The sequence below is a fragment of the Vicugna pacos genome, chromosome 17 (genome assembly GCF_048564905.1).
Source record: "Vicugna pacos chromosome 17, VicPac4, whole genome shotgun sequence".
NCBI classification, from domain to species: domain Eukaryota; kingdom Metazoa; phylum Chordata; class Mammalia; order Artiodactyla; family Camelidae; genus Vicugna; species Vicugna pacos.
In genome coordinates, this window is record NC_133003.1 from 3753668 (window position 1) to 3770384 (window position 16717).

Here is a 16717-nt window from a genome sequence, read left to right on the forward strand (position 1 = left end):
GCCTCAACACTGGGGCCATTTCCCCCTGTTGACTTGGTCATTAACCCAAGTTAAAGCCCACTCTGTAGTGTCCCTGTTTCTGTGAGCTTCAGATTACACTTCCGCTTTCTGTTAATTCTAGTTTATTCAATTTGCTAGAAATGTTTAGACAATGATGACCTTTTAAAGTCTATTTCAAGCTCTGACATGCATACTATATATGTTTCTTTTGTTTTTGAAGGGTTGGATTTCAACTGAACTCTTGCAAATAAGACAACTTTCCATGCATCCTTTCAGTTAAAAAGGACTAGAATTATTTGGCAATGCTAAGATTCCTAAATTCACCTGACTGAAAATTTCCAGCTTAATAAAAATTTCTCTTAACTGGGGAATGCACTCATATGTCATAATTTATTTTTGTACTAAAATACTTGTTTTCTATCTCTTCTATGTACTTAAGCAACTTTGTATTACTGAGTAAAGTATCCAATAATACAGAAAAAAGTCTTTTGAAGATGTTCTAAAAAATATAAATAATCACAAAACTTAAAAGGGAATATTTAGATTCGAAAGTGCACTTGTTAATTCTTTTAGGGGAGGACATGGAACCCTCTCTCACGTGCAGACAGACCAGCTCACAGAAGTCTACTGAACTCACAATGTGGTCGAGGTACAGAAACTCTGGTGCCGGAGTTGAGGACACAGCTACTCCATGGTGCCAATCAGACCCCCAGCTCCATGGCCAAGCTCACATCTCCCACTCCTGTCCCCTTACTTGCTGGGCTGAGCCAGCAACAGCTCCCATGTTCCAGGCTCCTGCGTGTGGCGTCCTTGTCTGCAGCAACTGGAAGCAGAGCTGCTGGGTCAGGGATGGGGACCCAGAGATGGGGGATCTTCTAACTCAGGCCCAGTCCCCATCATCATTTATTCTGGTTCCTTTGAGGGGCTGGACTGTCTCTCTCCCCACTGCTCTCTGTCTTCTAACCACTGCTTCTCCGCACCTTGGCCCACTGAAGAACACTGTGGGCTCCTACGGGATTCCTTGCTGACGTAACTGGTATATTTCACACTCTGATACATTTTTTGGATTTTGCTACTAGCAACACTGGAAAAGATTTAGGAAATAAAAAGGCTGTACCCTAACCCTTCCTGACTTTCACTTGGAAAAGATAAAGTTATCAGTGAGGTGGTATCTTTGACCCAACAGAATTGATTTTCCACGTGCGCCTTCCTTTGCCGCCAAACTGAAGGCCTCGGGACTTTGCCAGGCAGGTTCTCCATCCTGAAGTTCATTTCCACGATGCTTTTCCCAGCACCCTCGAACCCAGCACTGATTGTGGCCCCATCTGGACTGCTCGGCATGCACACAGCCCCTGGAGGGACCTGAAGGGACTCGGTCCTCCCCACAGCAGTGACAGGGCCTGATCCAAGCCAGGCCGACCCAACTCTCTCGCATTGGATCCTAAGAGAGGTGACAGAGAGAAGGAACAAATGAGCTGGGAGCTCGTTTGGCCCAGCGTCACAGCCTTCACAATTCTTCCAGGAGTGCCTCCTCCACAGGCTTCCTGGGCCGACCTGGCTCCTGCCCATTGGTAGGTTGATTCTGTGGGTTCCTAATTCTGTGAGCCCCCATGGCCTTCTAATGAAGCCCGTTACACAGGTCAGCCCGAGTCAGGATCTCCTGCTGCACCCACAAAGCCCGACTGGTAAAGCAGATCCACAGCCTCAGCCTTTTATCACCAGCCCTCAGCCACTGCCTCGGCCAGCATCACCCGCGGCTCCACGCCTGCGGGCTGTCACCACCACTGACACGGACCCAGCCTGCATTTGTGCCGCAGACCCGGAGCTGCGGGCAGCCCTTCCACCTCTCCCTGCTTAGTCTCCTGCCACCTCAGTACCGGCTCTTCATAGTTGACCATACTCCTGAGTCTAGATCATCCTCTCGGCAGCAGACCTGGAACTTCACGTAATAAATAGAAACCACCAAGCATAATCATCCTCTTCTTTGCCTCCTGAGCTGAGTGTTATCTTTGCCTCCCTTTCTTCAGACACAGATGAAGTGTTGTCCCTCCTGCCTTCCCAGGCCTGCTCTCTGGCTCCAGCTGCTCAGTTCTCCTCTGTCTTCAGTCTCCCCTCAGGCCACTCACCCACAGTCATCCTGATTCTAGAAGGCCTTTCCCATCAAACATTCCCCACCAGTTCACGGCCCAGCTCACACCTCACCTTCTCCAACTTGCTCCTCACCCCTGCCTCTGCAATTCACAAAAACCACCAGTCAGGGTTCTGCTCCCACCAACCTCACCTAAGGCCACTGAATTGCTCTTGTGAAGGTCACCAGGGACTTGCAAAAAGCCAGATCAGAGAGTTTCATTTTAGTCCTTAGCCCAAGAGACAACTGTGGCAGATAGTGCTAAGTTGCTGCAAAATAAAAATCTTTTAGAACCAAATGCCCCAACTGTCCTCATTCTACCTTGCAGCTAAATGTGTTCACGTGACTAAGTCCTGGTCAGTGACCAGAAGGGAAGGGAATGACATCTGGGTCACATCCCTAAAAGGAATGGCATTTCCCGACTTCCACATCCCACTGCCTGCCACCTGGGTTGTGGCTGTGACACGGTCCACCTCTGACACATCTGCCATGAACGTGAGACCTACACCCTGGGGATGTGGAAAAACAAGACGTAAGGAGCCAGGGCCCCAGTGATCTCAGGAAGCACAACTGCCCTACCTCCCTGAGCTCAGCGAGACTGACTGAGGGGCTGAGGATAACAGGGCCAGTTCAAGCCCCAAGCCCCAGCTTAGTACCCCTCCCAGTATGCTCCATGGTAGAGTCAGCTCTGGCAGGGTGGGCTTCAACAGCCTCCAGGACCGCACGCCCATGGTAGCCTCTGCAATCGGGTATCAGTCTAGCCACCAAAACCTCAGCTCGGCAGAGTCTAGAAGCAGAAACTGACAGGTATATATAGAATAGATAAACAAGAGAAGATTATACTGTACAGCACAGGGAAATATATACAAGATCTTGGGGTAGCTCATGGTGAAAAAGTATGCAACAATGAATATATGTATGTTCATGTATAACTGAAAATTGTGTGCTACACTGGAAATTCACACAATGTTGTAAACTGACTGTAACTCAATAACATAAAATTTTAACAAAAATTTAAAAAATAAAAATAAAAATATTTCCAGGAGCTCAGTGTGTACATACTTACTTTGTTTGGGATTGTCCTTCTCCTCCTGAAGCACTGAAACTTATCTTTAAAGTGCCTGAAACAAGAAAATAAAAATATCTTCACATTTTCCTGCTGCAAATGTTTTATTTATTTCCTCATTCATTTGTTTAAATAATCTCTAAGCAACTGTACCTACTGTGAAGACTGTCCTCCCTTAGGAAAGCATCAGCTGAAATATCATGTTGCAAATTACTATTTACTTGACAGGTTTTTTAAGGGTCTATCCCTAAAGAAAAGGTGCTAAACAAAGAAACTCCATTATTATCAGCTAACAAAGTACAATAAAGTATTTATGTCAGAATCATCCTAAATCCCTTGCCAAGCAGCGATAAGTAACCACATGCAAATTAAGGGTCCAGCTTTCCCTTCCTCACTTCCCCACCGACCCCTTGTCCTTGTTACTGGGGATGGACCACCCTGAGTTCATCTCAAAACAGTCAGTGATTAATTGCTTCCAGGTCTTGCTACATATGTTTAAATGCATGAGTATTCTTATTGCAAAATATTTATGTTTTCCCAGTTGGAAATCAAGATATTTTATTTAGCAGCCTGGAATTTATAGGGAAAACAGAACAGGGTGTTGGAAATCGTGACTGTCCCAGAAAAACCAGAACATCTATTCTCCATTTTGATGAACCAATTAATTTTGGAAAGGGATGAAGAATGAAACAAAATCCTTAGGCTTTTATTCTGATGCTCAGAGAGAACATCCTAAACCTTCTTTTACGAAATGTTCGCAGTGTAGTCACTGATGAGACGGGATTATTTACACTTAATCAATTTCAGAGTATTTCTACTTATCCTCTTTAATATTCCATCAACTTACTCTTTAAAAGAATCATTCTTATCTCTCCATTAACTATTTTAGCTGGTCTTTTCTTTCAGTTTCAGATTTGTTGGGTGAGATTTGTTGAGTCAACTGAATCCTATCTTTCTATAAGGAACATTCTTTACACTCTATTTAAATGTATCTTGACTATTTTCTTTACTGTTTCAATTTAAGAGTAAAGATTCAATTTTACTGAATTTACCTAGCATTTTCCTGTAATTCTACACAATTAAAACATTTATTTTACTTTAGAGTTTTAAGTATAATACATCCCTTTGCATTACTTTAAATAAAGTTGTATGAAACAGTCTACACCAAGACGAATTTCTTCTCCAGGTTTCTAACCTCCAATCAACAGACTCATAGAAGTTCACCTCCATTATTCCTTGGGTTGTTAAGTCTGTTTCCAAATAAGTTATCTCCACTCCCCAGTTAGAACCTGCATTTGCTGCAAGAAATAATGAAACTATTCATTTGACAGGAGGCAGTGGAAGACCACAGTGCTGTTGGCCTCTGGGCTTTGTCAGAGTGACAGACACACATGTCCTAATAAATGTGCACTGCACCTAGGAAGCAAACCACTCAGTTATATGTGTGGTGACAACTACCTGACTCCTGGGTACCAGTCCCAAACCACTACCTTCTGGAACCCTACAAACAGAAAAAGAAGCCTTACTGAATGTAGATTCCTTCAAAGGGCTTGAACTGGAGATGCTGGAGTTATCCAAAATGTCCAATTCATCATCGAGCTCTGAATATATATCTGCACATTAATAAAAAATAAAAAGTAAATGAACCTTGAAACAGAAGGGAGTCAAGGGTTCATTCATGCTATAACCTTTTCACTAGAAATACCTTTGTCAATATTTTCCAGGTTGAAAGTATCATCTGACAAGATTCCATCACAGGCCCTATCTTCGTCCTTCCCACAGGGGGCCTGGAAGCCCTCAGGGAGCAGGTCTCAGCTTTCTGAAAGCTCACTTTTCAGGCTGCCTGCTCCACTGCTGCTGCTACTCAAGCTTGCCTTCTCAAAGATTTCCTGAAAGAGAAATTCTGTTTTTAATACCCACTTCTTTCTTTCTTCTGTGGGACCTAAACCTCATTAGAATATATCTTAAAAGGGCTAAAGTATCATTACAAATATTGGTGCAGAAGTCACATCAGTGGGTCCACTGACACATATGCTATAAAGTTCATGGAGTCCATGATGACAAAAAAAGTGGGTCTGCAAGCTACCACTGGACAAAAAAGAATGGGTGTGGCAAAGTGTTTAGTAGCAAAGGTCTGTGCTGTCTGGTGAAAGAAAAGTTAGCACTAAGGAATAGATGTGCAGAACAATTCTGGACGTAGGTGGCCAAGATGCAAGAGTAGAAATGTGCTGGGCTCACCTCCTCCCTCAGGCATACCACAATGCCAAGCACTTACAGAGCAACTGGTGGTGAGAAAAACTCGAATCCAGAAGAAAATATGTTCTACAACTAAAGGTATAAAGAAGGGGCAGTTGGATCAGGGTGACAGACTAGAAGGATGTGGAACTCATCTCCTCACATAAATACATCAAAAACACTTCTACTTTTGGAATATAGTGCTCACAGAATGCTTAACTCTGACAGAATATCTCATACAATCAAAACTTCTCATATGAGACAGATCACCATGTAACTGGGTGGGACAAAAAAAAAGAATCGGGATGGCACCTGTGCCCCTGGGAGGGAGCTATGGAAGAGGGAAAGTTCCCTCACCTTTGGAAGCCTATTCACCAGTCGGGAGACTAGCTGGGACAGAAGGGAACTTCAGAGGCTCAGAGGAGAGAGCAGTCCTCGATATGCAGCAGACAGAACAGGGGGCCCAGCACAGAGAATGTGTGCCATCTTGCTCATTCTCCAGCCTAAGACACATGTCCACTAGTGTGTGGTGGCTAGGTGCTGACCTGGGCTTCAGAGGAAAGACTCCAGGGAGAGAAGTGGGGTTGGCTGGGTGGAGACAGCCTGAAGGGGCTGGAGTGTAGTACAGGCCACAACTGAGAGAGTGTGAAAGGGAGCCTGCATCTGCCATAAAGAGCCCCACAGTTAACAAGCACACACAAAGGGAGGGGCAGGACACTGACTGCAGCAGAAAGAATGAAAAAAGATGAAGGCAATATAAGAGACCCATGGGAAAATATAAAGCATGCCAATCTATGCATGATAGAGGCCCGAGAAGGAGAAGAGAAAAGGGGGTCAAAACATATTTGAAACAATTATGACTGAAAACTTTCTAACGCTGTAGAAGGAAACAAATATCTAGGTACAGGAAGTGGAGAAGGTCTCAAGCAAGATGCACCCAAAGAGAACTAAGGCATATTAAAATTTAAATGACAAAATTCAAAGCTAAAGAGAGGATTCAAAGGCAGCAAGAGGAAAACAAAGAGTTAGCTTCAAGGGGTCCCCTCCTATAAGGCTATCAGCTGATTTCTCTACAGAAATGTTGCAGGCCAGAAGGGAGTGGCAAGGTACATCCAAAGTCCTGGCAGAGAAAAACCTGCAACCTAGGATACCATGCCCAGAAACGTTAATATTTAGATTAGGGGAGACAGATAATTTCTCAGACAACTAAAAATTAAAATAGAACAATACTAAACCTATCCTAAAATAAATATTGGAAGGTCTTCTCTGAGTAGAAAAGAAGCAAGAATCTATAGAAAAAAAACTGTAACTAGAAAAGCAAATGATAACTACCATGAACAGCAGAAAGATAAACATGAAGATGTAAAAGAGAACATCAAATCACAAAATGTGGACGAGGTGAATAATAAAATGCAGATTTTTTATTTTTTTTTAATAACGTATTTGAGCTACCATGATGACCAGTCTAAACCAAGTATATATAATAATGGGTTAACATATATGAAAAACATGGTAACCACAAACCAAAACCATATAATAGAGTCACAAAAACCCAAAAGAAGAGAACTCAAGTATAATATGAAAAACATCAAACCACAAAAGAAAAAGAAACAAGGAAGAAATATAAAACCAACAGGAAAACATGGTTTAAAATGGCAATAAATACGTATCTATCAATAACCACTTTAAATGTCAATGAACTAAATGTTCCAATCAATAGGCAAAGGGTAGGAGATGGATAATAAAATAAGAGCCTACAATATGCTGCTCTTAGACTTCAATACAAAAAATATATAAAATACACTGCTTACTAGACACTCACTTTAGGGTAAAGGTCACACAGATTGAAAATGAGAGGATGGAAAAAGATATGTCATGTAAACAGAAATGAAAAGAAAGCAGGGGTAGCAATACTCGTATCAGACAAAACAGACTTTAAAACAAAGGGCGTAAAGAAAGATAAGGATGGACACTAGCTAATGATAAAGGAACAAGAAGATGAGGATATTACACTCATTAACATATATGCACCCAATATAGGAGCAGCTAAATATATAAAGAAAATACTAACTGACATAAAGGGAGAAACTGATGTGAATACAGTAATAGTAGGAGACTTTAATACCCCACCAACATCACTGGACAGATCCTCCAGACAGAAAACCAGTAACACAATGGAATACTAAATGACACAACAGATCATTTAGACTAATTTAAATTTTCAGGATATTACATTTGAAAAAGAAAAGCCAGAACACACATTCTTTTCAAGTGCACATGGAACATTCTTTAGACTAGAACAAACACTAGGTCACAAAACAAGCCTCAACAAATTTAAGAGGACAGAAATTACATCAAGTATCTTTTCTGATCACAACTACATGAGATTAGAAAACAACTAGAGTGAGAAGAAAAACAGTTGCCTGGAGACTAAACAACATGCTACTAAAAAACAAATGGGTCAACAATAAAATCAAAGAGGAAGTTTAAAAATCCCTTAAAACAAATGACAACGAAAACACAACCACATAAGATCTATGAGATGCAGCAAAAGCAGTCCTAAGAGGGAAGTTATCAGTGATACAGGCCTTCCTCAAAAAACAAGAAAAAACTCAAATAACCAACATAACCTACCACCTAAAAGAATTACAAAAAGGAGAACAAATAAAACCTAAAGCTAGTAAAAGGAAAGAAATAATAAAGATCAGAGAGGAAATAAATAAAATAGAAAATAAAAAAAAAAACAATCAAATCAAGAGCTGGTTTTTTTTAAAGACTAAACAAAATAAAAAACCTCTGGCCATGTTCATCAAGAAGAAAAGAGAAAGAGAAATCAAAAAACAAATTAAGAAATGAAAGGGGAAAATCCTCAACAAAATATTAGCAAACAGAATCCAAAAACACATAAAAAAATTATACAACATTATCAAGTTGGGTTCATCTCAGGGACACAAGGATGTTTCAACATATGCAAAAGAATCAAAGTGATACACCACATCAACAAGAGAAAGGACAAAATCACATGATCATCTCAATAGACGCAGAAAAAGCATTTGATAAAATTCAAAACCTATTTATGATAAAAACTCTTATCAAAGTGGGTATAGAGGGAACATATCTCAACATAATAAAACCTATTAAAAACCTATAGCAAGCATAATATTCAAAGGTGAAAAGCTGAAAGACTTCCCACTAAAATCTGGAAAGGGAAAAGGATGCCCATTCTCATCACTTCTATTCAATATAGTACTAGAAGTCCTAGCCATAGCAATTAGACAAGAAAAAAAAAATAAAAGGGATCCAAATTAGAAGAGAAGAGGTAAAACTGTCATTACATGCAGATGACATGATACTATATATATAAAAACTCTAAAGGCTCCACACAGAAACTACTAGAGCTGATAAAGGATTCAGCAAGGTAGAAGGATGCAACATCAACATACAGAAATCGGCTATATCTCTTTACACTAACAAAGAAATAGCAGGAGCAGAAAGTAAAGAAACAATCTCTTTTAAAATTACATCCCCAAAAATAAATACTTAGGAATAAACCTGGCCAAGGAAGTGAAAGATTTATACGTGGAGAACTACAAAACACTGACTAAGAAAATTAAAGATGACTTAAAGAAATGGAAAGATATCCCATGCTCTTGGATTGGAAGAATCAATATTGTTAAAATGGTCACACTGCCCAAGACAATCTACACATTTAATGCAATCCCTATCAAATTACCCAGGGCATATTTCACAGAACTAGAACAAATCTTAATAAAATTTATATGGAACAATCAAAGACCTAGAATTGCCAAAGCATTCCTGAAGAGAAAGAAAGAGGCTGGAGGAATAACTCTCCCAGACTTCAGACAATACTACAGAGCTACAGTCATCAAGACAGCATGGTATTGGTACAAAAACAGACATATAGACCAATAGAAAAGAATAGAGAGCCCAGAAATGAGCCCACAAACTTTTGGTCAACTAATCTTTGACAAAGGAGGCAAGAACATACAATGGAATAAAGACAGTCTCTTCAGCAAATGGTGTTGGGAAAACTGGACAGCAGCATGCACATCAAGAAATTAGAATACTCCCTCACACCATACACAAAAATAAACTCAAAATGGCTTAAAGACCTAAATATAAGACAAGATACTATAAACCTCTTAGAAGAAAATACAGGCAAAACATTATTGGACACAAATCTCAGCAATGTTCTCCTAGGGCCGTCTCCTCAAGCAATAGAAATAAAGGCAAATATAAACAAATGGGACCTAATTAAATGTATAAGCTTTTGCACAGCAAAGGAAATCATAAGTGAAACAAAAAGACAACCTATGGAATGGGAGAAAATATTTGCAAAAATTGAGACTGACAAGGGCTTAATTTCCAGAATATATAAATAGCTCACGCATCTTAATAATAAAAAAGTAAACAACCCAGTCCAAAAATGGGCAGAAGACCTAAACAAACAATTCTCCAATGAAGACATACAAATGGCCAATAGGCAGATGAAAAATGCTCAATATTGCTAATTATCAGAGAAATGCAGAACAAAACTACAATGAGGTATCACCTCACACCAGTCAGAATGCCCATCATTCAAAAGTCCACAAATGATAAATGCTGGAGAGGCTGTGGAGAAAGGGGAACCCTCCTACACTGCTGGTGGGAACGCAGTTTGCTGCAACCACTGTGGAAAGCAGTATGGAGATTCCTCAAAATACTAGGAATAGACTTACCATATGACCCAGGAATCCCACTCATGGGCTTGTATTCAGAGGGAACCTTAATTCAAAAAGATTCATGGACTCCAATGTTCGTAGAAGCACTATTTACAATAGTCAAGACATGGAAACAATCTAAATGTCCATTGAAAGAGGACTGGATAAAGAAGATGTGGTATATTTATACAATGGAATATTAATTGGCCATAAAAAATAATGAATATGCTATTTGCAGCAACATGGATGTTCCTGAAGAATGTCATTCTAAGTGAAGTAAGCCAGAAAGAGAACAGAAAATATCATATGATATCACTTATATGTGAAATATAAAAAAAAAAAAAAAGACAAACAAACCTATTTATAAAAGAGAAACAGACCCACTGACAAAAAATAAACATTGTTACCAGGGAGTAAAGGGGGTAGAAAGGGGTAAATTGAGAGTTTGAGATTTGCAAATACTATCTAGTATTATACAAAATAGATAAACAGCAAGTTTATACCATATAGCATAGGGAACTATATTCAATATCTTGTAGTAACTTAAGATTAAAAAGAATATGAAAAGGAATATATGTATGTTCCTGTATGACTGAAGGATTGTGTTGTACACCAGAAATTGACACAACATTGCAAACTGACTATACTTCAATAAACGTATATTAAAAACATATATTTATAATAAAAAAAAACCTTCAGAAAGTGGGTATAAGAGGGAACATACTTCATCAAAATAAAGGCCATATATGATAAACCCACAGTTCACATCCTACTGAACAGTGAAAAGCTAAAAGCATCTCCTCTTGGATCAGGAACAAGAGAAGAATGCCCAATCTTATCCTTTTTATCCAACATAATGTTGGAAGTCCTACCCACACTGATCACAAAAAGAAATATAAGAAATCCAAATTAGAAAGAAAGAAGTAAAACTCACAATTTGCAGATGATATTAAAAATAGAAAATCATAAAGATGCCACCAAAAGACTACTATAACTCATCAATGAATTCAGTAAAGTTTCAGGATGCAAAATTAATATTCAAAAATCTGTTACATTTCTGTACATTAAGAACAAACTATCAGAAGGAGAAATTAAGAAATCAAATCCATTTACCACCCATCAAAAACAATAGAATACCTAGGAATAAATCTAATTAAGAGGGCAAAAAACCTGTACTTGGAAAACTATAAGATACTGATGAAAAGAATTGAAGAGAGGGGAGGGTGTAACTCAGTGGTAGAGGACATGCTTAGCATGGATGCCGTCTTGGGTTCAGTTCTCAGCCCCTCTTATAAAAATAAATAAACCTAATTACCTCCTCTCTTCACTAAAATAAAATAACAAAATAATAAACAAAAATTGAAGAGGACACAAAACAATGGACAAATATATGGCATTCATGGATTGGAAGAATTAATATTGTGAAAATGACCATACCAACTAAGGCAGTCTACACATGCAATGCAATCCCTATCAAAATACCAACGGCATTTGTCACAGAGGCAGAAGAGATAATTCTGAAGTTTGTATGGAAACACAAAAGACCTCAAATAGCTAACGCAACCTTGAGAAAGAAGGTCAGAGCACTCATGTTTCCTTCAGGCTATAATGAAAAACTACAGTCACCAAAACATTATGTTTTGCCACAAAAACAGACACATACATTAATGGAACAGAATCGAGCAAGGAAATAAACCCATGCACTTATTGTCAATTACTCTACAACAAAGGGAAAAAGATACTGTCTTCAATAAGTGGTGCTGGAAATACAGGACAGCTCCATGTCAAAAAAACAATGAGACTAGAATATTTTCCCACATCATATACAAAAATAAAATCAAAATGGATGAAAGATCTAAATCTAACACTGGAATCCTTAAAACTCCTAGAGGATAACATAAGCAGAATTGTAAAGAAGAGGTGGTATATATACACAATGAAATACTACTCAGCCATAAACAAAGAATGAAATCCTGCCATTTGCAACCACATGGATGGACCCGGGGGTATTATGCCTAGTGAAATGACTCAGACAGAGAAAGACAAGTATTGTATGTTATCACTTACATGTGGAATCTCAAAAAATTAAACAAACAAATGAATATAATAAATAGAAACAGACTCACAAATATAGAGAACAAACCAGTGGTTTCCAATGGGGAGACAGAAGGAGGAGGGGCAAGATAGGGTGGGGAATTAGAAGGCACAAACTACTAGGTATAATTTGAGTAAGACACAAGAATGTAATGTAAAGCACAGAGACTACAGCCAGGATTTTATAACAACTTTAAATGGACCACAATCTATAAAAATACCAAATCACTAAGTTGTACACCTGAAACCAATATAATATTGTAAATCAACTATACCTCAATTATATAAAAACATGAAAAGTGAAAATGAAAGGCATGGTTGTACTAAGAAAAATTTAAAATAAAATAAAATCCATAAAAAAGAAACCAACAATGGAAGTTTAATTTCTGGATACCAAGTATGGAAAGAGAAACCCATCAAACAGTAGTGCTTTCCTTCTTGTGGGAAAAAAAACAGAAGAGTTTGCTGGAAATGCTGTTACTTGAGAAACCAAAACTGACTCTTCCTTGAGACCGATTTGTCACTTCATTTTCCCAGCTGAGCCACAGCAGGTCCTTTGGATTCTGGAAAAGAAATGGATGACCAGGTATCCTGATCAAGGATGCCTTATGACCCTACTGCACTGGCCCCACCTCCAGGAGGGTATTAAAGAACACTTACAGGTTGGAGGGTCCCTTACTAAACCCCTACTTTTGGGGACCCCAGAGCATGAGCAAAGGATGGATTACGGGTCATGACAGAACAAAGGCACAGAGGAAGGAAGATAAGGGACACCAACAAGGGGGTCACCGGCACCACCACCTGCCATTCTGGGTATTTGTAGCTCTGGCATCCCTTTTCAAACAACACTCAGAAATCAACTTATGTATCTAAATAATTTAAAGGTTACTGGCAAGAAAAATAACAGCGCACATTCTGATTTATACCATGGCAAAATTATTACCATCACCAAGACTAATGAAAGCAATTACATAGACTAATAAAAAACATTTTAAGACAAATACGATTTCCTTCTCTAAATCAACATACAGCATTTTCATCCATATTTCCAGATTGCTGAAGAAGTTAATTATAAGCAGTCTCTGCTATTTATACAAAGATTATAAACGAAGAATTTCTAAGAGATTTTTTGATAACTCTGGTTTTATGATTTACAACAAATTATGCATTACACCTTTGGAACATCAATTATAGTGACTTATTTTAAGGTATCAAAATATATGCAAATATATAACTATATAATGGTGAAATATTATATGTAGCAATGAATATTTTTCTAACTTAAGACGAATCTTCCTTAGCACAAGCATGATAGGCCTCAGAGAGTGTAGCAGAAAGCATCCTGAAGAGAGTGAAAGGTGGTCACTTATGTGAGACAGCAGGGCAGGCTCACGCTGACAGGTGACGGCGTTCCGGTTGGCTTCCATAAAATACCGCTGTGTGCGCCTCCGTTCCCGTTCCAGCTTCTTCTCCAGGGCCAGCTGGGATGTGGATAAACTGTCGAAATATTTCATCATGACATCGGCTATCATGGAGCTGACTTCTACAATATCTGGGCGGGCTTCTGCATCCAGCCTGAGGCATCTAAGAGAACATAAGCTAATCACAGTCAGGACCAGGCCGCGGGGTGTGGAGGGTCAAGGTTAAATGCCGCTGTGTGTCCACCACGGCGTTTGCACCCAAGAGAACCTGGGGTGAGACAGACCTCGAGCACAGTGTTCAGTCTGAGACTTCTCAGAAGACATCTGGAAAGTCTGGGAAGGAGAAGGGGACAGCACTGTTCTCCTTGCAGGGGGGCTGGTGGGCAAGGGTCAGAGGACACACAGGAAGCTGCTCCTCGGTCTCAGGAGGGGTGGGCGGGGTCTGCTTTTCCTGGGTAAGTGGCTCTTTTCCAAAACCACACAGCCTCGCTGGCCAGTGAAACAAACAGGGGTCCCAATAACATCACACGTGATGCACCACAAGGAAGGAAGGATTCTGGTGGTGGGGTGGGGTGGGGCGTCACAGTTTAGTGACTTTCCCAGCTGTGCGGGGGGTAATGTCAACATGTCTTGATGAGTGAGTCTTACAAAACACGACTTCATAAAAGCAAAATTCAACCCAGTTACTTGGTGGTTTAAGGTGTGTGGAGTGCTCTTTTTAAAGCAGCTAATCTGACACACTGCATGCCGAAACTTTCTCAGATTTTGGAGGTAGGAAACACCAATCAGCCCACTAAAGTGAGGACTGCTCCCGTCACAGCCAACCCCCAGCAGAAGGCTACTCCAGATGCCCGGGGAGCCAGTTATCAAGATCACTGCTTAGCATAATTTAAATCCTTCTGGCACTCACTGTACTATTTAGTCTATATTTAAAAAATCAAAAGCTCTAATTTCACTGAATCATGGGTACTTCTCAATAAATTTTAACTTATTTGGACTTGGAGAAAAAGATCTAATTTTCACACCTTCTATTTGATTTAGCAACCCATAGATGAACACAACTTTCACCTATAACGATGTCTCCAGGCAATGCACAGGAATTACTACACAAAATTACTATCAGTAACAGAAGTAAAAATAACACTCTAATTTATAATTTTCCTTATTATTCCTTCTTTTATTTATTTATTTGAGGGTTTTTTTAATTTTCTTTTTTCTTTTATTTTAAGTGATAGATGATTTACGATGTTAAAATAGCTTCAGGTATACAACATAGTGATTTTTTTATAGATTATATTCCATGTAAAGTTATTACAAAGTATCAGCTATAGTCCACGTGCTGTACAATACATTCTTGTATATTTGTATACACATATTTACAGTCCGTACCTCTTCACCCCTCTACCCACTGGTAACCACTAGTTTGTTCACTGTATCTGTGAGTCTGTCCTATTTTATTATATTCCTTCGTTTTACTTTTTAAATTCTACCTGAAAGTGGTAACATACAGTATTTGTCTTTCTCTGACTTATTTCACTAAGCATTACAGGTCCAGGTCCATCCACGTGCGTGCTAATGGCAAAATTTCATTCTTTTCGATGGCTGAGATTATTCCTAGCTATTTGACTCTTTCTGATGCAATTGTAAAGAGCATCGTTTTCTTACATTCTCTTTCTGATAGTTATTTAGTATTTGCTGTGTATAGAAAAGCAACAGATTCCTGTGTATTCATCTTTTTGGAGATTTCAGAGTATTTTAATGTTCATTTCTTCACTGGATGCACTTTGAAATTATTCGGGTTAACAATTTAAAGAGGGTAGAGCAAAGGAAAGATGGAGAATGCAAACAGTTGGTTCTCGCTGATTTAATTTCAAATTCTAGGCGTGGCGTGTTTTTCTGAAACAACCACCACAAAGTGCTTACTTCAGGAATCCAGAAATGCAAACGCGGACGGATCTCTGGAGCTACACATCACTACAGCCCACATAACGAGAAGCGCGCGGTCCTCTTGCTCTGCAAATCAGGTGCGAATGTGCACGTGTCTCCATGGTAACAGAGCCGTGGGCAGGCGCTGCATAATCTATGTGGCTCCATTATGGTTTCCTAACAGATGCTCTGCATTTGTTCTCATTGGATACAATTATGTGTGCTTGATTATATATAGTTATGTATATATGTATATGTAATTTGATCTGACCTGAAGCCAAGATGCAAATAGCAACTATAACTGAAAGCAACTATTAGCAACTCAATAGCAAGCTATTGGTTCTAACAGTCTTTTGGTGGAGATTTCAGGGTTTTCTAAGTACAGTGTCATGTCATCTGCAAATAGTGACAATTTTACTTTTTCCCTTCTGATATAGATTCCTTTTATTTCTTTTTCTTGTCTGAATGCTGTGGCTAGGACTTCCAATGCTATGTTAAGTAGAAATGTAGAAGGTGCAGATCCTTGTACCTGATTTTAGAGGAAAAGTTTTCAGTTTTCCACCATTGTATATGATGTTAGCTGTGGGTTTATTATAAATCTCCTGTATTAGGTTGAGATACGCACCCTCTATAAATCATTCTTCTTTAGATTATTTAATATGAATGGGTGCTGAATTTTTCAAAAGCTTTTCTGCATTTGATCTACAGCCTTTACCAGTGGGATTTTCCCCTTCTTATAATTTCTTCCTTCTTATTGTAGCCTTTTCTTTCCACTTAAAGAAGATCCTTTAATACTTTTTGTAAAGTCTGTTTAGTAGACACAAACTCTTTTAGCTTTTGTCTGAGAACCTCTATCTCTCCTTCAGTTGTGCATAACAGCCTTGCTGGGTAGAGTATTCAACTTTGTAGGGTTTTTTCCCCCTTTCAGCATTTTAAACATATCATGCCGCCCTCTTCTGGCCTGCGATGTTTCTGCAGAAAAATCAGCTGACAATCTTATGGGGATTCCCTATAACTGACTCTTTGTTTTCCTCTTGCTGCCTTTAGAAGTCTCTCTTTATCTTTAACTTCTGGAGTGGAGAGGTCAATCACCCTTCCCACAGTCGAGCATCCGAACTGCTGGTAG

The 16717-nt window shown here is 39.3% G+C and overlaps 1 protein-coding gene across 1 annotated transcript in view; it reads right to left on the bottom strand.

Moving 5' to 3' along the window:
• Positions 1–16717, bottom strand: part of LOC140686647 (serine/threonine-protein kinase Nek10-like) — a 133941-nt gene that overhangs the window by 45085 nt on the left and 72139 nt on the right. The window contains 4 exon segments of the mRNA XM_072940850.1: positions 3195–3249; positions 4721–4807; positions 4900–5097; positions 13611–13828. Of these exon segments, the coding sequence (XP_072796951.1) occupies positions 3195–3249; positions 4721–4807; positions 4900–5097; positions 13611–13828 (558 nt within the window).